This window comes from Salvelinus fontinalis, chromosome 2 (genome assembly GCF_029448725.1).
Source record: "Salvelinus fontinalis isolate EN_2023a chromosome 2, ASM2944872v1, whole genome shotgun sequence".
Lineage (NCBI taxonomy): Eukaryota > Metazoa > Chordata > Actinopteri > Salmoniformes > Salmonidae > Salvelinus > Salvelinus fontinalis.
Window position 1 is genome coordinate 44,607,507 of NC_074666.1, and position 26,140 is coordinate 44,633,646.

Consider the following 26,140-nt stretch of genomic DNA (forward strand, 5'->3'; position numbering starts at 1 on the left):
AAATCTTCTGATAACAAGTGATTCACTGCTCTAATACCTTCTCACCAACTCTTAACTCGCTGCCTGCTCAAGGAGAGGTGTGTCTCACTGATATTCGCAAATGTGTGTGGTAGTACAACAATATACAACTACATCCCCCTTTCCCCTAACGTCACCTACAGGTATCAGTACTGTTAATCTATGGGTTAGTATTTTATCATGTGTTGATCACATTTTTTTAAATAATTAGTTTTGTGGGTATTAGGTTAGATTTGAAAGTGGATTCATTACAAACCTGCCGGTAATGCAAAGGTTTCAGAGGTTGTCTTTTCTAACACAGATGAAGTCAACAATAACACATTGGTTGACCCCTCTAAAAAGAGAGATCATATGAAAGAAGGCACTCAAAAAATGGCAACAGAGCAGCTCACAAGCAAATGCTGCTCACATGCAAAATGATCAGAGTAATTGACACTCAGCACATAATAAACTACCCCTTGGGCCAAACGGTTGCTAGTGTCATTGGGTTCAAATACTATTTAGGGTATTTCTATGACTTTTAAAGACATTTGGAAGTAATTATTTAGATGTTTTTTATTTGAAAAAACAAGTAGTTGAATATATGAATGTATTTGGAGATACACTCTGAAAGTCTTTGAAAATACTCAAATACATTGACGCAAATACACTCCCATGCATTTAATCCAGGTATTTGGGAATAGTATTTGAAAATACATTCAAATAGTAGCATATGTATAGGAAATTATTTGAAAAAAGTTTTAAATAGTTCATTTAGAAGTAGTTGATTTGTGCCATATTATTTGAAAATACTCCACATTACAAAATAATCATTTAAATATCAAGCACAAATATATTTTAACCCAGATCTATTAGGTACCCAATTCAAAAGAGGACATTATTGTTATTTTTAGTTCTGTTTACTTATTACCCGGCATAGATACAGTGCCTTCAGAAAGTATTCACACATTTTGACTTTTTCCAAATGTTCTTGTGTTACAAAGTGAGATTAATGTGGATTTAATTGTATTTTTTTTGTCAACGATCTACACAAAATACTCCATAATGTCAAAAGGGAAGAAAATTTGTAAGAAAGTGTACACACACACACACACACACACACACACACACACACACACACACACACACACATATATATATATATATATATATATATATATATACATTCAGTTATATATATTATAACTGAATGGAACATAAAACACTAATATATTTTGATTGACATTATGGGGTATCCTATTGTTTGTTGATCAGTAAACAAAATATAAAAATAATACATTTTACATGCAGGCTGGAACACAACAAAAGGTGGAAAAAGTTAAGGGGTGTGAATCCTTTCTGAAGACACTGTATGTCCACGGTATTTCTGGCACAGCTAGGTTAGCTAATATAGCCATGCTAATCAGGTCATTCCCATACTAAGGAATATTCCAATCCCGATTCCTGCTGATGGAATGTTTAAGTGGGGGCACTCAGTATATATACACCTGTTCTGAAAGGCCCCAGAGTTTACAACACCACTAAGCAAGGGGCACCACCAAGCAAGTGGCACCATGAAGACCAAGGAGCTCTCTAAACAGGTCAGGGACACAGTTGTGGAGAAGTACAGATAAGGGTTGGATTATAAAAAAATATCTGAAACTTTAAACATCCCACGGAGCACCATTAAATCCATTATTAAAAAATGTAAAGAATATGGCACCACAACAAACCTGCCATGAGAGGGCCGCCCACCAAAACTTACGTACCAGGCAAGGAGGACATTAATCAGAGAGGCTACAAAGAGACCACATATAAACCTGAAGGAGCTGCAAAGCTCCACAGCGGAGATTGGAGTATCTGTCCATAGGACCACTTTAAGCCGTACACTCCACAGAGCTAGGCTTAATGGGAGAGTGGCCAGAAAGAAAGCCATTGCTTAAAGAAAAAATAAGCAAACACGTTTGGTGTTCGCCAAAAGGAATGTGGGAGACTCCCCAAACATATGGAAGAAGGTACTCTGGTCAGATGAGACAAAAAATGTAGCTTTTTGGTCATCAAGGAAAACGCTATGTCTGGAGCAAACACAGCACCTCTCATCACCCCGAGAACACCACCCCCACAGTGTAGCATGGTGGTGGCAGCATCATGCTGTGGGGATGTTTTTCATCGGCAGGAACTGGGAAACTGGTTAGAATTGAAGGAATGATGGATGGCACTAAATACAGGGAAATTCTTGAGGGAAACCTGTTTCAGTCTTCCAGAGATTTGAGACTGGGACGGATGTTCACCTTCCAGCAGGACAATGACCCTAACCATACTGCTAAAGCAACACTATAGTGGTTTAAGGGGAAACATTTACCTGTCTTGGAATGGCCTAGTCAAAGCCCAGACCTGAATCCAATTGAGAATCTGTGGTATGACTTAAGGATTGCTCTACACCAGCGGAACCCATCCAACTTGAAGGAGCTGGAGCAGTTTTGCCTTGAAGAATGGGCAAAAATCTCAGTGGCTAGATGTGCCAAGCTTATAGAGACATGCCCCAATAGACTTGCAGCTGTAATTGCTGCAAAAAGTGGCTCTACAAAGTATTGACTTTGGGGGGTGTATAGTTGTGCATGCTCCAGTTCTGTATTTCTTGTTTGTTTCACAAGAAAAAATATATAGCATCTTCAAAGAGGTAGGCATAATGTGTAAATCAAACGATACAACCCCCCCCCCCCCAAAGAAAAAAGTTAATTCCAGGATGTAAGGCAACAAAACAGGAAAAATGCAAAGGGGGTGATTTTCATTTATTATTTTCCACTAACCCTACCACCCCTCCACCATTTGGAGTAAACTAATGATCAACAACACTTAGGCTTCTACTGTACATACTACATACATTTTATGGACACAATCTATTTTACAATAGTAAAATGTTGTTTGTTTTTACTTCTATCCTTCCGCTACCCTCAACCCCTCCCATCTAATTCTGAAGACCATCCAGACTGAGTTCTATTTTTCATATATCTTTCAACAGTGCTGTGATGTTTCACAAAAGTTCTGAACCTTTCTATTCTCATAGTTTCTACAGATTGTAAATAAAATATAAACATTATTGCTAAAAGTATTATTATATTATTGATTGATTGACTATGACTTTTCAAATCACCCAGTAGTGCTATCTTCAGAGTTAGTGAATGCTGCAATCCTTCAGCCATTCCTGGACCTGCGACCAAAAACAAGCTACATATGGACACTGTTCTAATGATTCTGTCTCTTCGCAGCAAAATTTGCAGAGCTGAGGTGGTTGTATCCCCCATATATATATAACATTATATTTGTTGCATGAATTATGTATAATAATTTACATAGAAAATCCAACGTTTTGAATCCAGTTCATAAACCAGATTGCAATCTATATGGCACAGCTGTAATTTTTTTGGTCCTTAAATTACACTGGTATACTTTTTTATTTTTCACAATTTTCTTTAACCATTGGGCCGACAGACAAGTTCCTTACATTTCCCCCCTTACATTTCCGTCTTCCATTTTTGCGGTAATGTTGCAATTAGTTGGTTGTAACTTTGGGTAGAGCAGACATTTACATATATTTTGTTAGCTGCATGTGTGACATAACTCCATCAGTCCTATTTATGATACATTTACTACGATGATTTAAAAATATATATTATACATTTTTTTTATCAAGTAGTATATTTGAGTTTAATCACAATATTTGTCATATTATTTGTTCTGTCTTTTCTGATTAAACTAAAATTTCAACCAACTTTCTATGGCTTGTTTTAAAAATAGCGATATTTTGGATATTATTTCATTTTCAAATAACCGAAAGTGAGAGGTTGTAATCTGAATAAAGGGAAAAAGGCAATTTTTGAACATGGGGTGAGACATTCTTACTTATCCGCTAGAGAACCAGTTCGAATTTAAGTATAACTTTTGTATGACTGACACCTTTAGTGAGAGGTCTAATGCTTTAATATTTAATCATTTCTACACACCAAACTCATATTCATTATATAAATAGGCCTGTTTACTTTTGTCTGTCTTGCCGTTCTAATATTTAATATTTTTTGCTCATATAATTTTTAAAAACAGGTCGCTAGAATATGACTAAAGAGTTAATCACAGATTTTTATCACAAATAGACAGGTATTTTCCTTTCCATGATAGCAATATCTTATCTATTTTTGTTAACTTTCTATTAAAATGTATTGTAGTGAGATCATTTCTTTCTTTCGAGATATGTATACAGAGTATGTCCACATCACCGTCAGACCATTTTATTGGTAAACTACGCAATAATGTAAAAGTTATATATTTTTGTGATCCAATACGTAATATAGTACACATAATTTGGTTGTAAGCCAGAGAGGTTAGAAAAAATATCTAGAGCCTATGGATTTCTAACCCCTTGATATTATTGTTGGATCTGATTTTAATAGCTAACATTTCAACAATACCTTTTTAATTCTATGCGCTATGCATTTTGCGAGAATCTTTGCATCACTACACTGAAGTGTAAGGTGCCTCCAATTTTTTTAATGGACTGGATCTTTATATTTACACCTTGGATCCTGTTTCAGTATTAATGAAATCAGACATTCTTGTTGAGTATCTAATAATCTAATATGTTTAAAGGAGTGGTAAAAACATGCTAATAACGGTCCTCTGAGTACATCAAAAAAGTTTTGGTATACCTCCACTGGTATGCCATCCAGCCCTGGAATTTTCCAAGACTTAAAGGCTTTAATTGCATCAAGGAGTTTCTCCTCTGTAATTTGGCCTTCACATGAGTCTTTCTGTACAGTTGTTCATTTTAATTTATTTAATAGAAAAAAATCCATACAATTAACTTTGGTTAGTGGAGATGGAGGAGACTGAAACTAAAACATGCTTAAAGTACTTTGCTTCCTCTTTCAAAATATTGTTTGGTAAATCATGGGTGACTCTGTAATTTTTAAGAAGTTTCAGTAAATAGTTTTTGATAGCATTTCTATGTTGAAGATTAAAAAATAATTTTGTGCATTTCCCCCCATATTCATCCAGTTCACTTTATTTTTATAATATATTACACTTCATCGTTCTTGAGTAATTTCCTACATTTATTTTAGTTTTTTTTCTAACTTATTCTGTGCCTCTATGGTACAGTTTGTATTGCCATCCATTTAATTTGTTAATTTGTTCTCTTTGACCTAAATTGCTTTTGTTTTAGAGATGAGTACGGAATTGCATGGCATCTAAAGGCACATTTAAAAGTGTCTCATACAATAAGGGGATCAGCTGTACCTATTATGTTGGAAAAAGTAAATTATAAATTATTCTGTCCAATTATAAGTTATAAGTTATCATCCAATAGGCTTTGAGAAAATGTCCAATATCCTCGTCCATGTGGAGGCCGGGAGTGTTGGAAAGATTTTTCAAATAATGAGGAACTATCTTTCGCAATGGGTGTTAAAAAACAGACTTCATTGACTTGTGTGAAGCAAATAAAAAATGACTGAAAGCTCAGTTTATTAGTGGTGTACGTAGTGAGTTAAGACAATCAGAAATCAGACATTGCCAAATGGGCACTTTCATAAATATGCATTCATTCTTGAGAGATATCTTCGCCACACACCCCTCCCCTTCTTCTTGAGGCAACATTTTAAATAATACCAAAGACACATTATCTTCACACATATTTTAGACTCTTTTCACTGACAGCCGCAACTCAATCAGCTAGACCTATTGCCACACGCACTTCCAAAATTGCGGGCTTCCCAAATAGACATAGGCCTAGACACTTCTGATTTGAAACAATACACAGCAATTTTTTTTTAAATAAGCTAATGATCCTCTGTGGCTAAGTCATGCTCCCTGGTGAAGTATTTTGTCAGATTTTATTTAGACAGGAGTAATTATGTAATTTTGGCGAAACATTTTACTTTATGGCAATCCAGCATCCTAACACCCACCAACTTTACTTTCCAATTTGCAAGAGGCTGAAGCCAGAGCTCTGTAGCCTATGTAATGACGAGATGCTCATGTCTCCGCCTTAACAATGTGAGTCTTTGTCCCAAAGGCGGGAAGGCAGGCGACAAGCTTAGGTCTGGAATATTATTCCCATGTAAACGCATTGGGCTTATTCTGAACAGATTTTTCGAGAGTGAACCCTCTGGCTTCGCCTATTCCTCTCTGCTGAAACTATATCAACGGAGAAAGCATCCGAGCGAGCGAAACAGCGCCCCTTTATATGTAGCCCATGTATCTGATGCTGTATGACATGCCACACTATTTTAGTCCAGACAGCATCAGATACATGGTTTAAACCATATTGTATATATGAATGCTTCCGCTCAGTGTTTGAGATCAATTGACACCCTTTACCATGGTACTTTGAGATTTTTTTAAACTGCAAAACCCTTACGCACCACTGCACTTTATATACAACGGTTTGCTGGCCTTCTCTAGTCAATCGTAGGCTCAGTCACTGGTATACATTTATTTACAAAGCCATTTTGGGTTTACTACCTGTAACGGTTGTCATTGGTGGAAGGAGAAGAGGACCAAAGTGCAGCATGGTACGTATTCATAATAATTTAATAAAGAATGAATACTGAACAAAAACAACAAACCGACAAACGAACAGTTCTGTAAGGTGCAAATAAAAAACACTAAACAGAAAATAACTACCCACAACCCATAGTGGGAAAACAGGCTACCTAAGTATGATTCTCAATCAGAGGCAACGATCGACACCTGCCTCTGATTGAGAACCATACTAGGCCAAAAACATAGAAAAACAACATAGAATGCCCACCCCAACTCACGCCCTGACCAAACTAAAATAAAGACATAAAAAAGGAACTAAGGTCAGAACGTGACACTACCATTTTATTTGGCCATTTTTATTGTTCAGAAATGTGGTGGGTACTCTCTCCGCTTGCAGGACTTTATCCTGCTAACTGTTCCAAATGTCCGAACTGAATTTGGTAAAAGGGCTTTTATATGTACTCTGCGCCATCGGCTTGGAACGCCTCACAAAATACTTTTAAACTGGAAGAACTTGTCCCGATTGGTGTTTTTAAATCATTGATGAAGGATTTTGAGGCTGATTTCCTGACTTGTCAATGTTTTTAATTGGCTGTTTAATGATTTTGTTATACTCTTGTGAATTATATGTTTTTTTACTAGATTACCTGTAGTTTTTCACGTTGTCTGTCTGTAATTGTGTAATGACTTGGTGCTACCTATCTTGGCCAGGATGCTCTTGAAAAATAGATTTCAAATCTCAATGAGCCCTTCCTGGTTAAATGTTTTATTTTTTTGTAAACATACTGAGACAGAGGGGTGCTGTTTCTCTCGCTCGGATGCTTTAACTGAAACTGATGAGTCTTTCTGTCGGCTCGCGTCTTGTTCAAATATATTATCAATATTTCAATATTTTATTTGGATGGGCAAGGAGGTACGGTAGGGCGGGCCAGGGCCCATAAGGCCCACCCATAACACCCTCGTCACCAGTATATAGTAAAATTATGTGTAGTACTGTTTTGTCACCAGTATATAATAACAGTAAAGTACACTCACCAGTTTATTAGGTACACCACCCCATTTACAAAAATGGATTGCTCCTACAGACAGTGAGTCATGTGGCTGTGACTTTCTATATAAAGCAGGCAGACAGGCATCGAGGTATTCAGTTACTGTTCGATTGAACATGTAAAAAGCAAAACGAGTGACCTAAACGACTTTGAGCATGGTATGATTGGTGCCAGGCACACCGGATCCAGTATCTCAGAAACGGATGCCCTACTGGGCTTTTTACGCACAACAGTGTCTAGAGTTTACTGAGAATGGTGCAACAACCAAAAAACCTCCAGCCAGCGGCAGTCCTGTTGGCAAAAACAACTCATTGATGAGTGAGGTCGAAGGAGAATGGCAATAACTGTGCAATCTAACAGGAGGAGCGCAAAAAGAAAAATAACGGCACAGTACAACAGTGTTGTGCAGAACGACATCTCGGGACGCACGACTTGTTGATCCTTGTTACAGAAGGGCTATTGCAGCACACGACCACACTGGGTTCCACTCCTATCAGCTAAAAACAAAACGAAGCGGCTCGGTTGGGCACGCGATCCTCAACACAGGACAGTTGAGTGGAAGGAAAAAAATTGCCTAGTTCGACGAATCCCGGTTCCTGTTGCGTCATGCTGATGGCAGAGATTTGGCAAAGATTTGGCATGAGCAGCATAAGTTCCTGGACTCATACTGCCGGGTGTCAACGGAACAGGATGGTGGCGGTGGTGCATCACCATCCAATCTGCCGCAACTGTGTGATGCCATCAGGTCCTATTGGACCAACATCCCTGTGGAGCATTTCTGACTTGTATCCATGGCCCGAATAATTCAGGCTGTTCTAGAGGCAAATGGTGGCACTAGATGGATGTACCTAATAAACTGTGTATAGAATTGTTTTGTCATCAGTATTTAATAACAATAATGTATAGGACTGTTTTGTCACCTGTATGTCATGTTTTATCCATCATGTACTGCATAAAAAATATGGTGCCATAAGGTCTGGGATTTTATTCACCTAGAGCGGGACGAAGACTTGTTCATTTAGAGACAAAATGTAGAATTATTGATTTGCTCTTAATGTTAAGAGTTGAATCCAGGCCAGACAACAACAATCCAGGCCAAAGTAGAGTAGTCCTCGAACTCCATAAACTAATGCCCTCCAAGCATCCAAGTGCTTGGAACACTTATCATATTGTATATGATTTGGGACAAGTTTTCTTGAGGGCTAGAGAGGTACAATTCTAGAGACAATTGTCACAGCTATTGTGGTATGTCACCTTTCAAGATGAAATTTTTAATCTCAGTAATGATCTTTGTGCGAAGCTCATATTGAATGTGAATTTATACTGTATTTCGGAGGCTGACGAGATGATCTATATAATAAGGCTTATATGAGTTAAACAGATTTCCATTCTTTGGCCTTGCGGGGTCGTATGGTTCAGAAGAGCTTTCGAAATCCCATATAAAAAAATATTGGACTACATGGAGCATTATTGAGAGAGAGAGAGGGATGAAATTATTGCAGTTTTTTACTTTGAAGCCGAGTAACACAATGATTTCTAATTTCCTTTGGATTTTCTTGGAGTTCACCAGCTATTCTATTGGGACATCTATCCAATTATGCTGCCACAGTAGATTATTCCTAATCCTGCATGTGGATAATTACAATAATAGTGCCGCTTTCCCCCCACAATCCAAATCAAAGCAAGTAATACATCTCTGAAGAGCGGCCCCACAGTTAATGATCCAGTTTCACTTAAATTCCAAACATCTGTCTAATTAATACAATGACGTTGAGCACGCATCAAATCAATCATAGAAATGTGCATTGCTAACACATTGCTAAGAGGTCAGGTGTAGGGCTACGCTATAGTAGTAACGTTCATTACAAGTATTAGTTACAACTAACTAGAGGGAAGTTCGGAATGGAAAAGAACACATGGCATTGATAAAAAAAGGGAATTAGGAATGTGTCTCTGTGATTCCTATTAAGACACCATTTCACAAACAGACAGACAAATGATTGAACAAATTGTCACAACAGCTTTAACACACACAACACAAATGATAGTTTTAGGACAGATAGATACTTACACAGTAGATGAAGCACATGCAAAATAAAAATAAAGCCATGCCACATAGCGAGGCGGTTAGGCGGTTGAAATAAGACAAACAAAACAGATTTAGCAAAACATTTAAAAAAGGTACAGAATTCTTCATTTACCATTTCCACAGGGATTTTACTGACTTCCTTTCTCCTCATCGGGCACTCTTCCAGGTAATGTCACTTGTCAGACATACATTTTTAACTTGTTATCAATATTAATAAATGGGATGAGAAGCTAATAAAGTTTTCATGAGCAGCCCAGTAACCTTCTGACAATCTCATTTTGTCAGGCACTGCTCAAACATTATCTGGCCCCTTCCAGTGGCAGAAACATATTCCTCCTGTCACCTCAGAATTAGCACTGAGTGCCACTCCAGTGATATTGGCATCTAATCAGTTTGTTGTCAATGTGAAAATGGCAATGTTTAAGATGCGTTGTTAGAATTCTGTTAGCGCATCAGATAGGTGAGAGTGAGTCAAAAAGCATGCTCATGCTGAATACCGGTACTAACCTTGCACTAGTGTTGAGCTAGTAGGCTCAATAACCTCTACACCAGAAGAACAGAACACAGAAAAATATATAAAACAAACAAAAAGCAAACAATCACTGACAATGTTACCTTAATGTGAAAGTCAAGCTGGTCAATATGTTTTTAGCTTTGTGGGTGCAGTATTAAAGGTATACAGTGATGTGAAAGGTGTTGCTGCTAACCTAAATCATTATGATGATGTCGCGTTAGATTAAGGCACAGATTCCCAAACTTACACGGAACCAAAACCGGCTGCGCACGTGCGCCATCGTGCATACATTTATTTTGTCCCCCCACACCAAACGCGATCACGACATGCAGGTTAAAATATCAAGTCAAACTCTGAACCAATTACATTAATTTGGGGACAGGTCGAAAAGCATTAAACATTTATGGCAATTTCGCTAGCTAGCTTGCACTTGCTAGCTAATTTGTCCTATTCAGCTAGCTTGCTGTTGCTAGCTAATTTGTTTGGTTCAGAGTTTGTTTTGATATTTTAACCTGCGTGTCGTGATCGCGTTTGGTGTTGGGGGACAAAATAAATTTATGCACGATAGCGCACGATGGTGCACGTGCGCAGCCGGTTTGGGTTCTGTGTTAGTCATGCACTGTGTAGAAATAACACAAGTAAGAAATATTCAGTACACTTTATCATAACTTTCATGAATAGGCATTCATAAATGATTTCTAACCTAATAATAAATAAACATTTCATTATTTGTAAACATTCATAATTAACATCTTTAATAATTTACGAAGCATTTAGAAGCATGTAGAATGGCTTATTCATGAAAGTGTTACCAACACAACATTCACATTTTTTTGCACCTTGAATGGTATAATGTACTCACCATACAGGACAAAGCTTGCGTTGGAGCTGCCGAGTTTGTTGATGGCGATGCACGTGTAGTTGCCGTAGTCTGCCTCTGAGATGTTTAAGAAGGTCAGCTTGGAGAGCTGCCCGGCGTCCTCGATCTCCATGCCGTCTAAACCGTTGAAGATCCTTGGGAGAGAAGGAAACAGCTCTGTTGTCAGTGAATACATTTATTAATTTATTTGACCAATTTAAAATGCATATAGAGCTGCCTCCGCCATGCGAGTAAAAAAATACACAAAACGTCCTTGTAGGGAAGACTTTCTCTCTCTCGCTCGCTCTCTCTCATATATATATATATATGCTGATGACCCAATGACCTTCCTTGAAAATCAACTTCCAGGAAAATCTAAAACCCTGGATAAAGCATGGATTCAACATGTTTGCAAACATGCACAACAATTTACCTTCTGTCGTCTCGATACCACTCAAAGTCCGCCTTGGGCACCGCATCCACTTCGCACTCCAGCACCCCTCTCTGGCCAAGGGTCACGCCAACGTCTCTGCCCTCTGACACACTGGGGGCATCTACGAGCACACAAGAGGGTGATTGTCAAGTAAATAACTGTCGGTCTCACTGTAATTGACCATTAATTAATATAAACATATTTAGCATATCCTGGCTTCCACTACTAGCCACTGATGCAGACATTTGGAACATCTACATTTTAAAAAGTCTAATAAATCCATGTAATATAGCCTACTCCTTCACAATAATTCCATTATTTATTTTAGACAGATCTAAAGAAGCATCATATGAAGGAAATGTTGTCTATTTCAGAAGAACAGAATAGCATACTCTGAGTTGTCCTTATGTTAGTTCCTGATGTGGCTATACCAAATGGCTGTGGGCTACACTAGTTCATTTAGCAGACAAGGCTTGCTTAAAATTCTGTGTCATTATTTTATATTATATTATAGTATAAAGAATACAATTGAACAAAGAAATTGGTACTCCTATATGCTTAATTTATAGTTATTTATGTAACTTTAGTTTGTCCTGACTCTCTCTCCTTGGTGAGGATCAAAGGTGCCAGATCAGCTTGGCACATGTTTGAAGATAGCCAGACCCCTCTCTCCCACAGAAAAGGGGGGGGGGGGGGCTGTGCCGGTCTTTACACCTTAACACTTGGTCGTAAGCAGGAGGGAACTTTCCCCCTCTGCCTTTCAGTATCCACCAAAGGAATGTTTGTCTAGAGAGAGTATGGTCCGCCTAAAAAATCTAACATCAAAAGATTGGACATTGAAACAATATTTCTAACATAAAGAATGTAGAAAATGATTGAAGAACAATCCTGTCAAAGCGTTTATTATTTTATTATTTTGTGACGTCATTAAGGATGGTACAACTAAATAACTGTATCTCTGAGGGTGTACACATTCTAGTTCTCAGGTTTGTATCTAAATGTATTGTATAAAATATATGATTAAGTATGACAATAATTTTGTGAAGATAGCAATGTGATTTTAGCCTTCTAACTGAGATAATGGCTTTTTATATAAACTTGTGCCCAGAACACCCCTTTTGGTCAGAGTGCTTCAAAGGACTCGCTAACAAAATTTACATTAGACAAAAACATGCCGGGTTACTGCTGGCATGTAAAGTGGTTGGGAGCTGAACGCTAAATAATCAACCATTGAGACCAGACAGTGTGTGGCAGTGGCTACATGGCTGAAAATGGTGAGACCCTAAGTTCAGCATGAGCTGAACATTACGAAATGGTTGGAACCTATGAAAGACTAGACCAGAACATTCACAGTCTGCAGCTTTGCATGTAAAGTAGTCTAGGACATTTGACCAAAGGCGAGGGGGAAGAACAGATCCCCCTGACCACCATGTGGTACACCTGAAGTATGTATTCCAATGAACACCCCAAAATGAGAAAAGCTCTACTAAAAAGGACATTGTGACCTCTGGTGGACAAACTAGAGTCTTACATCCCTAGATAACTTCACCATAGCACCATCGAGTTCAACAGAGAGACAACAAAGACATCTACGCTGTCACACTTGCTCCCGCTCCCCTTCTCTGGCACTCTGGCACCAGGCGGCCCGTCATTGCGCACACCTGTCACCATCATTACGTGTATTAGTGCTTCATTGGACTCACCTGGACACCATCACTTAATCGATTGCCTCAGTTACATCCCGTGTCAGCATTAATGTTGTTTTGTTCCCCCTGGTTTATATGTTTTGAATTTTAATACATTGTAAGGCTGCATGATGAGACTTGAATGATAACTTGAAAAAAGTCGCTTGAAAGGCATGAGCTCTGCTTTGTTTTTTTGTGCAGGCTGTACAAACTCCAATAGTCTCTCATTCACAATTTGATAATGCCTCAAATTTCACGGCGGCATCCCCTTTGAAAATGTCATATACTAATGTCATATACTAATGCACCCTAAAAAATCCATGCCTTTTGCGGCACGGAGTGCTGTGTTGTGCCCTTCTACCTGGGTGTGTTGCGCCTCTCGCTCACATGGCTCTCCATCACATGATTGGGTCTTTCCCACAGGCTACAAGTGAAGACAGACACATCGGGAACGCAACTGTGCACGTCCTCATTCAATTCCGAGGTGCAAATGTACTTTCCGTCAGCCAACAAGATCAGTAGGCCTAAAGAACAGCAAAAGCACTAGCCTATGTCACTCTACTATCCCCCATTGTACAAAAGTTGACCTATTCTGTGCAATAAATAAATATTCCAAACATAGTCTGGGACAGTTGTGGAATGCAATAGATCCCAAATTAATATAACCACTAGCATCCCCCCAAAAATTTACTCAATGTGGCTGACACAACAGATGAGTACATTTAACTTAAATTGTTGATAAACAATGAGGCTATTTCTTCACATTATAAGCGCAGCAATGCGCACATGGCAGTAGGCTATAAGAGGGAATGTTTTATTTGCTGAAAACACCATTATAGAAAGTGACTGCAAATGCGATTATGCATGTAATGCTTTTATTATAAATTTGAAATTTTATGGTGAAAATTATTGTCCCAAAGCTTGAAACTCATGCGCTGCTTATGTATGCCAGTTAGGCTCTAAACCCATTGTAAAGCGGATTAATGTGCTTATTTGGCCACTTTAGTTGTGATACAAACCTTATCAGAACATATAAGCCAATGGGCTAGGCTACATGAGGTGTGCGACTATGATTCGAAGGCTGTTTCTTATGCTGGGCATCATTCACAAGTGATAATATACTGTATATCCACAGTAAAACGAGTCCTATATCGACATAACCTGAAAGGCCGCTCAGCAAGGAAGAAGCCACTGCTCCAAACCCGCCATAAAAAAGCCAGACTACGGTTTGCAACTGCTCATGGGGACAAAGATCATACTTTTTGGAGAAATATCCTCTGGTCTGATGAAACAAATATAGAACTGTTTGGCCATAATGACAATCGTTATGTTTGGAGGAAAAAGAGGGAAGCTTGCAAACCGAAGAACACCATCCCAACCGTGAAGCACGGCTGTGGCATCATCATGTTGTGGGAGTGTTTTGCTGCAGGAGGGACTGGTGCACTTCACAAAATAGATGGCATGATGAGGAAGGACATTTATGTGGTTACATTGAAGCAACATTTTAAGACATCAGTCAGGAAGTTAAAGCTTGGTCGCAAATGGACAATGACCCCAAGCATACTTCCAAAGTTGTAGCAAAATGGCTTAAGGACAACAAAGTCAAGGTTTTGGAGTGGCCATCACAAAGCCCTGACCTCAATCCCATAGAACATTTTTGGGCAGCACTGAAAAAGCGTGTGCGAGCAAGGAGGCCTATAAACCTGACTCCGTTACACAAGCTCTGTCAGGAGGAATGGGCCAAAATTCACACAACTTATTGTGGGAATCTTGTGGAAGGCTACCCAAACCGTTTGACTCAAGTTAAACACTTTAAAGGCAATACTACCAAATACTAATTTAATGTATGTAAACTTCTGACCAACTGGGAATGTGATGAAATAAATAAAAACTGAAATAAATAATTCTCTCTACTATTATTCTGACATTTCACATTCTTAAAATAAAGTGGTGGTCCTAACTGACCTAAAACAGGGATTTTTACTAGGATTCAATGTCTGGAATTGTGAAAATCTGAGTTTAAATGTATTTAGCTAAAGTGGATGTAAACTTCCGACTTCAACTGTAATTCACAAGTGATATTATTGACCTCCATCAGACTATTCTTGATTTAATCTCGTCTTTACATATACTAAATAATGTGTGAATTTGTATTTATTTATAATGGACCATTGTCATGCACCTGTCTCGAAATAGGGGCAGCGGAAAAACCTTGCTTATATGCACTTAAATAGCAGGTGGAGGATGCTTTTGCTATGATTTATTTTCATGCCAGCCAGGTAGGCTATACTCCTGTTGTAAAGATAAGCAATGTGCTTAATATTAGGAAAGTTAAGAAATAAATATAGTCGGTTTACATTTCATTGATGTCAGAGTGATTAGAGGGACAATAGAGTGGTGAGTACCAGCCAGTTAGCAAGTTTGGTAGGCTACTAATGACCATGAGCAGCAACAGAGCTTGAAGAAGCCTAATTACCGGTATAAAGGTATCACATGGGGGTCATGTGAGGTATCACATGGGGGTAAGGTATCACATGGTATCACATGGGGGTAATAAGGTATCACATGGGGGTCATGTGTAAATACAGTTGAACAGTTGGTATCAAGTTGAATTGTGATTCTTTGGAGAACAAATTTGTAAATGCAGTGGCGTTTAATTGAGCTGGTACTTCAGAGCATGTGGGCTGCATTCCAAGTATAGCACAATTAATGTTATAATGATTAGAATCAAACCAAATGAACTGAAACCACATCACAACCCTGTTATACAACATCTAGTTGAATTATCTGTAGTGTGCATAGTTTGCAATGCTTTTATTTGACTTTATTAGGTTACTAAGTCACACTACATATTTGAATGTAGGGTAGAATAATTTCCAACATGCAACAAATACCGTAATCCATAATTGTCCAATAAGACACGATGCATAGCATGCATAACCTCTTTTGCAAATTTTTCTGATGAACTGCAACAAAATAAAGCTAAACACAAACTGAGCGGTCCGCCCACATGTGCGTTAGGGGCCGCGGCCTAATTGTTATTAGTCAATAAAAAAAATATATATAATATATTTTTGGGGGAATATATATATATATACTATAAATCATAGATTATGTTTGAAATGCTCATAAAAGTTTGGTAAATGTGTACATTTTCCTGTAAAAAATATATATTGTTCAAAACAAGTTGTTACTTACTACACTCCTTCCAGTGACTGCCAGCAGCTCCGCGGGCGCATAGGCCATGCGAACATTGTATTGGATTGTTTTGTCAGCTATTTGCTATCAGGGGGAACCGCCCCAATGAAACCGCAGGATTTCATAACATAAATTATAACAGCACAAAGGGAATGGACGATCCTAGAGACCTCAAAAGTGCGCTCAGTCAGAAATTATGGGTCTGATCTAGTATCCTTCCCAATGAGTCTCTCGCGCCAGACAGCTTACTTCTGCACTAGAGATTAGAAGGTACAGATGCTGCTAAAGCAAACAGATAATTGTAATTAACTTGTAAATAAATAATCATAACAGTCATGGAAGCCTGGGACCTAATAAACTGGACATCTACATTCGACAAGAGTCCAAGGACAGAGGGATACCCTAGCTAGAACCTTCTCATTGCGGATCTGGTAGGACAAAAAGCATTACTGTGGCTGGCCAATTGTATTGTACATCAGCTATAGCTAGCTGGTAGCTTGATAGCTAGTTACCTTCCATGCCAATTTCAAGTCCTTCTAAACTAATATCTGACTAACTCTGAAATATTTCAATTATTTCAGGATGGCTAGCGCATCGTGCTTTGTGACATTATATTAGCTACATATCCCCAGTTAGATAATATGTTTTCACTTATTACATCTGCATTCTTGTTGCGCTCTCCCTGGTGCACTAGTTAATTCATGAGCTGGCTGCTAGTTCTAAATATTATAATCTAATCTGTTCAAAACAGTGGCAGCATGTGTAGCAGTGGTCATTCGGCTTTTTACATGTAAAAGTGAAATAAGTGTATTTATGCTATTGTTCAAATTCACAGAACTTTTATATATCGTCTTAAAGAAACAGGTAGTTCAAAAACTTTGCATCATATTTCTGTCACGCTACTTTGTTGACAACTCCAACCACCCCGCGCTTTCAGCCAATCAGCGGCCACCATGTGCGTCATCCATGTGTCTATATTAAATCCCTGCTTATGAAACCATTGACTCAGTGACTGTCTGCAAGAGAATAGAATGCTTAGTGCATATTGTAGCAAACCGTTTGGCAACAAGTCTCTCTTACTGGACAAGTTCAGGTTAGCCCCTCCCCGTTTTGGCCTGTTTGCTTCTGTTTGGTTCCTAGTAAATACACGCCAGGACTGGGCTGACATTGAACTCACAGTTGACTGTGATCTCCACGGTCTGGACGTCTGTGGCGATCTCGTTGATGGCGGTGCATTCGTATGTCCCCGCTCTCTGTCTGGAGATACTGGGGATGTCCAGGTACTCGTCCTCCGATACCAAGTCAACTGTGGAGGTAAACAACAACACGAGGTGAGGTAAACAATAGGTGCAGTAAGAAGCAACAACAACAACCCCAACATGTGAGGTAAACAACAACAACGAGGTGAGGTGAAGTGTACGGCCATCCTATATCAAATCAGCCATGACCAGCCTTTCAAAGCACTTCATGGCTACAGAAGTGAGTGCTATGGGTCGGTAGTCATTTAGGGCAGGTTACCTTAGTGTTCTTGGCCACAGGGACTATGTTGGTCTGTTTGAAATATGTTGGTATTACAGACTCGGTCAGGGACAGGTTGAAAATGTCAGTGAAGACACTTGCCAGTTGGTCAGCGCATGCTTGGAGTACACATCCTGATAATCCGTCTGGCCCTGCGGCCTTGTGAATGTTGACCTGTTTAAAGGTCGTACTCACATCGGCTACGGAGAGCGTGATCACACAGTTGTCCAGAACAGCTGATGCTCTCATGTATGCTTCAGTGTTACTTGCCTCGAAGCGAGCCTAGAAGTAATTTTGCTTGTCTGTTAGGCTCGTGTCACTGGGCAGCTCTCGGCTGTGCTTCCCTTTGTAGTCTGTAATAGCTGGCAAAGTCTTAGTACCAAGACATGCAAATACCCCCCCTCAAAAAAAGAAGCGTGGACGCCAAGTCAATTTCAGTGGCTTTTTATTAGTGCGTTCATTCCCCATTTCCATCATATATATTCATTTTTGGGAGAGGCTATATTAATTCATCCGAGGCCACTACCAATGGTTTTAGGTCAGCCTCCCAAATGGAACCCTTTTCCCTATAAATTGCACTTTTTTTGACCAGAGTCCTATGGGCCCTGGTCCAAAGTAGTGCAGTAAATAGGGAATATAGTGCCATTTGGGACGCACCCCTGGTCTAGCGGACAAACATTGCCAGTCAGGTACTGTGGTGGTGTGAGATACCAGGGATCCCTTCTGATCTGGCAGAAGCCTCTAAGCCATCTATCTATCATGAAGCGGGGAGAAGCGGTGAGGCGGCAGGGCGGCTGCTGAGCTTGGTCATGACTACATCGAGAGCTCCATTCAGGGCCGGAAATATCACCAATCCCTCCTCCCCTCCTTCCACTCCTCCTCTGTCCTCCCTCCCTCCCTCCTCTTCCTTTTGGGATGGATACGTATTTTATTCTTTATTTGTCACTCTGAAAAAGCCTTGTAATAACTGGGCCCACACTGAATGGCCTCGAGGCAAGAGGATAGTGCAGTGCACTGGAACTGTTTGTGATGGTGGTGGTGGGGCTGAGAGATTGAAGCTTGCACTGCTACTGCAATGAAAATAAGCATTAGGTTTGGCTGTATTCAGCTGAATCCGGTTGTGTGTACTGCCTGTATCTTAGGGAAACAGAACAGTGAGCAGTTAAATTATCAGAGTATTGGAATAGTCTAACATTTCTCCTGTCTTTATCAATCGCACACATTTTGGAGTTGCCATGGAACTACAGTAAACACGCCAACCTGGATAGCAAAATACTTTGGATAACACCAATTTGTCTGAACACCATGACAATGCAACACCATAAACAACTTAAATAGTGCCATATACGTAGTTGGAAATAAAAAACAATTGGATACAGTCAGAATCACTGGCGTCCTTGTGCTGTCTAAGGGACACAAAGCATTGACAACAGCATACTTTAACTTCAAGTCGATACAACAGACTGCTGGTTATTTATACTTCCCTTCCCCCGTTCCACTAAATGCCCCTTGCCCTAGACTTCGACCTCTACATCTCTCAGTTTGTTGGTTTTGATTAGTGCAAGGAATATAACAAATCCCTTCCATTAATGTCAGTGGCGGCTCCCAGTTGGGGATGGTTAAGAGAGTAATAAAAAAGAAGTAAGCTGTCAGGGCGCCTGTTTTGATCACAGGAGAGCATCTGGGAGAATGCTTTGGGGGTGCAAAGGTAAAACCTCTGAAAATGTCTGATTTGGTTTGTTTCATATGGAGATGTGTCTCTATTAGGACGTTTTGTATTGCACTATCACTTGTATTTATGAGGAATTAAAAGTAGCTAATAACAACAATGCTTTAACTTTCCATGCCAACCTTCTGGGAATATGAAATCTAGAATAATGCTCATTGATTTCAGTTGAATGAAAACAAAAACAAACAATTGAATTCATTGTATTTCCAAGCTAATTGCACTTTCAATCAAACAGGTTTAGATGGAGATTCTGTACGTTTTGCAGTTGGATAGTATCCTGAATCCAATATTGGGTCAAACTCCCTATCATACTAAAGCAAAATGTGACACGTTCCAGGAAACTAGTTGTATGTCGCACGTCACTACTTCACAGAAGAGCCATTTTAATTAACTTAAACTTTTTTTAATCAAAATGCTATTTTTGGAAGAAATGCCTTCTGGAACATGTGAACTTTCATGTGCCTTAATAACAAACTTGCATGCCATCTGTAAATACGAACAAAATTGTTAAATTACAAGCCTAGTTGGTTTAGCCACAGAAAGTCAGCAACCTTCCCGCTAGCCATGATTGGCTGAGATAATGAGTGGACTGGATATGCCGAGAGATGAGTTCGGATTGGTCTGCCATGTAGCACAGTTCTGTCTATAATATGAGCTGGTCAGTATGTGTAGGTAATCCTTTATTATGCAGCTTTTTAAAAAGATATCACGTAGTAGAACTACACAAGGTAGCTCTCCACTTTCTGGAGGACTGAGTTTTGAAATCAGTGGAATTCGAGTATGATAGCTAATGAGATGGTGAAAATTCTGGCGTTTGATTGCAAATATGCAGCCAGAGTCGAAAAGAGAACACACAGAAGGCTGTTGTATAAAACAACTGTCTCCGGATTACATCTTCAAACTAAGGGCAACCATGGCATGCGTGACAGAGAGGGAGAAGCGTCCATCCATGTATATGGGTATTACATGTTTTTAATTTAGTTTTCATTTCAAGTTAAAGTGAAACTGTTAGCTAGCTAGCTAACATTACATGTATGATCTGTGTAGTAATAATATTCATATCTGAGCCATTTGCTTTGTTAGTTATAGCCTACTGTTAGCTAGCTAACGTTGAACCTGGTTGGTTCATTACCTGCAGATTCATGCAGGGTAGTAACATCATAAGTTGTGATTATGGTAAATTTTTTAGCTAGCTAGCTGCATATCTAAACAAAATACTCCATTATGCAATTTCAATAGAATGTTAATAATGTCACCGAGACAACTGTCGATAGACAATTGTAAATTAAATTTTCTCTGGCTATCTACTCTGATTTCAGAGCACTCTCGTCTGAATGTGCCAGAGCGCAGAATAACTGACAAATTTACGAATGCTCAACACCTGTTAAATATGGCCAGTGTCAGTAAACGTTGGCAAAAAAGTGTAATTAAATTGTTGCCAGCAGCACAGTTGTAGTCACCAATGCTCTGGATAACATAAAAAAAGCCTACACAAGCTCTGCTAGGGCGAGTAAAATGGTCAGATTTAGCTGTTCTCTCATTTGTGTCTGGAAGGAGCTAACAACCTAGCCAACGTTAGCCACTTAGCGTGGGTGCTTGAATCCTGTTGTTAGGGCAGAACGCTCGTATCGACTCTACTTTTCAGCCAGAGCGTCCAGTCTGTGCTCTGAACTTTCCGAGAGCCAAACAATCTGAGTTTACGAATGCCCAGAGCACACTCTGGCACTCCAGATTCAATTTACAAACACACCCATAGTATAAGCCAGACTTTAGTCTTGAAATCTTTGGTTGTTTAGTACATAGCCTCACATGTGAATCCTTAAAGAGATGGGTGGGGCTAAAGCTTAAACAGGTGTGAACGATGCTGAGTGGGTGTAGACAAAGAAGAGCTCTCCAGTAGGTACCAAAACATTCAAAGGCCATTTTCTCAAACGTGAGGTTACAAAGTTGATCAACTTTCAAAGCAGAATTACTTTCCCATTGTTCCTCAACTGTAGTGTATGATATACCATTTTCTAGCTCTGAGTCTCTAATTTTATCAAATGTAAAAACACTACGGTAGGCCATAAATGTGGGTCTAATAGTATTCATTATCTGTGTCATGACTGATTATTTTACAATCGGTTTAATTTAGCAAGCCAACACATTTCAACTAAAGCGTAATACAATATACTGTGTATGTAGTAGTAGGGTGCAATTATGGGTCCACTAATTAATTGTGCACAATTCCAGTAACCTTCTATACACCTTCAGCATTTGTATTATTATTTAGACAGTACAGAAACAGCAGGGGAAGCCAAAGTAATATACTGTAATATACTGTATGCTCTCTAATATACGGTATGCTTGGTGTCAGAGGTGTTACCACATGCTTCAGCAAGTTTTACAAAAGACTACACCTTTGCTTTACACAATAGTAAACATCATGTTATGACAGCTACACTATGAACAAAAAAACAGCCAGTCATAAACAAATATAGCACTATCAAACAGAGGACCTTGAAGTAAGAAAAGTAAGAAGAGCAGAACAAGTACAGTGTCCACTGCAGCACTGTTGTACTGTAAATTTCCCCTTTCTGTGGTAAATACAATCTGCATTGTTATTATTCCCATTATGCAATCACTATAAAATGTTCTCCATGATTCAACATACACAGTACACACATAAACACACAACACACATTTAAAACGGCTTCCCCTCTTATAGGCAATTATGATGAATTGAATCTATAAAATTCCTGAGTTTGGCAAATTCGGGTGTAATCTATCAGAGGACTCCTAAGTTAGCTCTGCTGAGGAGTCCAACTGGCGGCACACTCCGTTAATGGTATTCTAAAGCAATGGAGGCACTTGATGCTCCAGCTCAAATTGAAATAGTATTTTAATGTGGAATATGTTCTTGTTATAAACATAATATTCCCTCTGTTGGTTTTATAGGCTAGTGATGGGACTGTTCAAGGGAATAACAGAATAAGCAGCTTTTCCTAATTAGGGAGAATGTTATCTTCTTAACTTCCCAGCTGGAACGCCAAACTACCCACATGGAAATATAAGACAGTTTTTAACATCCAGCTGTGGTCCTATTCAAATCGGCTTACTTATTTCACCATTTGAAAAATAAATACACATCATGATCACCCCCCGTAAACTTTTAATACGGCAAGTATCCATTTGGAATGGAAATTGATTAGCGTAAATTGGCGTCATGTCATTTGGTTTAATTATCTTGTAGTAAGTGCAACCTGTTTTGTCTGGTACTGTTTAGTGCGGGTGGGTATTTCTGTACTTCGTTAACCTACTTAACAAATCAGCAGTAACTTCGTATTCAAGATGACTGGATTGCTCCGTCTGTTTGGTCGTTTGACAATGAGCCTCTGCACACTCTTTCTATTCATTGGATCCCAATGGCAGTATCTTATATAATTCAAATAATATATATTCAAATGAAAAGACAGGTTCATAAGTGCATAATAATGAACTCAGTCCCATGTGTGTGCTGTTGCCATCTCTTATATCTTTAACACACGTCATACGTAAGGCTTGACAACAATGGAAGAGTTGACTACAGTACATACAGTATGGGGCTAGGCTACAAAAGCATGTAGATAGATACACTGCCTTGGGTTATATAAGTGAACTTCACAATACTCAACAAGGTATTTGTGGTATGCGCGACTTCAGATCATTAGAATGCTTTCGCAAAAAGCCACAAAATACAAATTAATGGATTTCTGCAAATATGTAAATACCATGGGAGTCCTCTTACATTTGGGAACATCACAGTCCCATTGATCAAACAACCATGAAAAGGTAGTCTCTCTCTCTCAGTTACCTATGCACATCAACAAGATCAACAACTAATGCTAGTCAGAGTGAGATAAGATACAATCTAATGAGGGAACATTAGCTAAACCCTCTCAAACTTTTTAAGCTAGTTGGCGATCAAAATTGCACTTAAACAATGGGGAATAGTAGCCTGATTGTCCTTCTGCAGCTTGTCTGCCAATGCATGCTTGTGTCACGTTCGTTTGTAGAGATGGACCAAGGCGCAGCGAATGTAGAGTTCCACATAATTTATTATAAAGTGAAACTTAGCAAAACAAACAATAAACAAACAACAAACCGTGACTACAGAGGTGCACTACTCAAAACAAAACAATATCCCATAACCCACAGGTGGAAAAAAATTCTACTTAAGTATGATCCCCAATTAGAGACAACGATAGCCAGCTGCCTCTAATTGGGAATCATACCAAAACCCCAACATAGAAAAAACAACCTAGAACCCCACATAGAAAATGCAAAATAGACTAACCCCCCAGTCACGCCCTGACCTAGTCCACCATAGAAAATAAAGGCTCTCTATGGTTAGGACGTGACAACTCGTCCCAACCCATGTTTTTACAACTGAATGGGAACTTGCCTGCTAACCAAACGACACCTGCCTCTCTAGCTGTAGCCACTGAAAAACAATATTAAGGGAAAAGTCAGTCACTGACCCACTCATGCAATGACATGACATCTTCCCTGCAGCTAGCTAGCTAGATAACATTAGGCTCTGTGTTTTTAGCTTGCTAAATAAATAGCTAACTAGATAAATAGATACACTAGCCCAGGTGAATCAAACTCAATTAGAACATGGGCCATATTGAAAAAACAATACATTTTGCGTGCCAGACATAGCCTCTTTGTTTTTACAACCCCCCCAAACTGGCCATTGTTTTATTAGAAAAAATATAATGTCCACTTATGTACTTAGAATACTGTATAGAGCATTTTAACATATTAAAACAAAAGGAGATAAATCATATTATCACAGCCTTTGCTGCCATGCTTGCAGATTGTATAATATGCTGCGACCCTAATCAAAAAATATTTAGTAACTCCAAATAACAAAAATGTAGCTATAGGTTTGTTGTCACATTTAAACTTAAAACATTTTAATTTTGTTTTGCACTGCATGGATGACCGCTGCGGTTGAATGCAGCATTGCTGTATGGTGCACTCAAAATATATTGTAGATGATCCTAGGCTACGGTTTAACTTCTTTGGTATAGGGGGCAGCATTTTCACTTTTGGATGAATTTCGTGGCCATAGTGAACTGCCTCCTACTCTGTCCCACATGCTAATATATGCATATTAGTATTACTATTGGATAGAAAACACTCTGAAGTTTCTGAAACTGTTTGAATGATGTCTGTGAATATAACAGAACTCATATGGCAGGCAAAAACCTGAGAAAAAATACAAACAGGAGGTGAAAATTCTGAGAGTGGTCGTTGTTAAAGTCATCGCCTATTCAATTCCCTGTAATATATGGATATGTTTGCACTTCATATGCCTTCCACTAGATGTCAACAGTCAGTAGAACATGGGATGAAGCTTATGCTGTGTTGTGGGACCGGATGGGAGGGGAATGAGTCAGTGGTCTGGCAGATTGCCAGTTCTTGGTCGTGCGCTTTCCTCATTATATCGTCTTGCGTTCCATTACTTATAGAGACTGAAAAGAATTCTCCGGTTGGAACCTTATTGGATATAAACGATAACAACATCCTGAAGATTGATTCTCTACTAAGTTTGACCAGTTTATTCGACCTGGAATATAACTTTTTGACGTTTTCGTCCGACGTTTGCCTGCATCTGCGCGAGCGTTTGAACAAAACAACGATTTATTGTGGAACTAGGATTCCTGGCACTGCATTCTGTTGAAGATAATCAAAGGTAAGGGAATATTTATGATGTAATTTCGTATTTCTGTTGACTCCAACATGGCGGAGAAATGTTGTTACATCTGAGCTCCGTCTCAGATTATTGCATGGTGGGCTTTTTAAGTAAAGTTTTTTTAAATTTTTTATCTGACACAGCGGTTGAATTAGGAACAAGTGTATCTTTAATTATATGTAAAACATGTATCTTTCATCAAAGTTTATGATGAGTATTTCTGTTATTTGACGTGGCTCTCTGTAATTACTCCGGATATTTTGGAGGCATTTCTGAACATGGCTCCAATGTAAACCGAGATTTGTGGATATAAATATGCACATTATCGAACAAAACATAAATGTATTGTGTAACATGATGTCATATGAGTGTCATCTGATGAAGATGTTCAAAAGTGAGTGATTCATTTTATCTCTATTTCTGTTTTTTGTTACTACTATCTTTTGCTGGGAAAATGGCTGTGTTTTTATGTGGCTATGTACTGAGCTAACATAATTGTTTGGTGTGCTTTCCCCATAAATCCTTTTTGAAATCAGACATGTTGGCTGGATTCACAACATGTGTAGCTTTAATTTGGTGTCTTTCATGTGTGATTTCATGAAATTGACTCAAATGTAATTGTCATGGACATGTCTAACTTGGATCAGCCTCTCAGAATAGCACTAAAAACAAACAAGGGGGGGGATGCAAATAGCCTGGGTAGCCATTTGATTAGCTGTTCAGGAGTCTTATGGCTTGGGGGTAGAAGCTGTTTAGAAGCCTCTTAGACCTAGACTTGGTGCTCCAGTACCGCTTGCCATGCGGTAGCAG

The 26,140-nt window shown here is 39.0% G+C and overlaps 1 protein-coding gene across 4 annotated transcripts in view; it reads right to left on the reverse strand.

The window, feature by feature from the left end:
- The window catches only part of LOC129819489 (opioid-binding protein/cell adhesion molecule-like), a 527,446-nt gene that overhangs the window by 4,535 nt on the left and 496,771 nt on the right, over window positions 1-26,140 (reverse strand). For 3 of the 4 annotated variants that reach the window (XM_055875804.1, XM_055875794.1, XM_055875818.1), the window contains 5 exons: window positions 17,539-17,667; window positions 11,479-11,599; window positions 11,049-11,200; window positions 10,180-10,215; window positions 275-352 (listed from right to left, as the gene is read on the reverse strand). In XM_055875804.1, the coding sequence (XP_055731779.1) occupies window positions 275-352; window positions 10,180-10,215; window positions 11,049-11,200; window positions 11,479-11,599; window positions 17,539-17,667 (516 nt within the window). The remainder of the gene's footprint in view (window positions 1-274; window positions 353-10,179; window positions 10,216-11,048; window positions 11,201-11,478; window positions 11,600-17,538; window positions 17,668-26,140) is intronic. The other variant, XM_055875813.1, reaches the window with a different exon arrangement.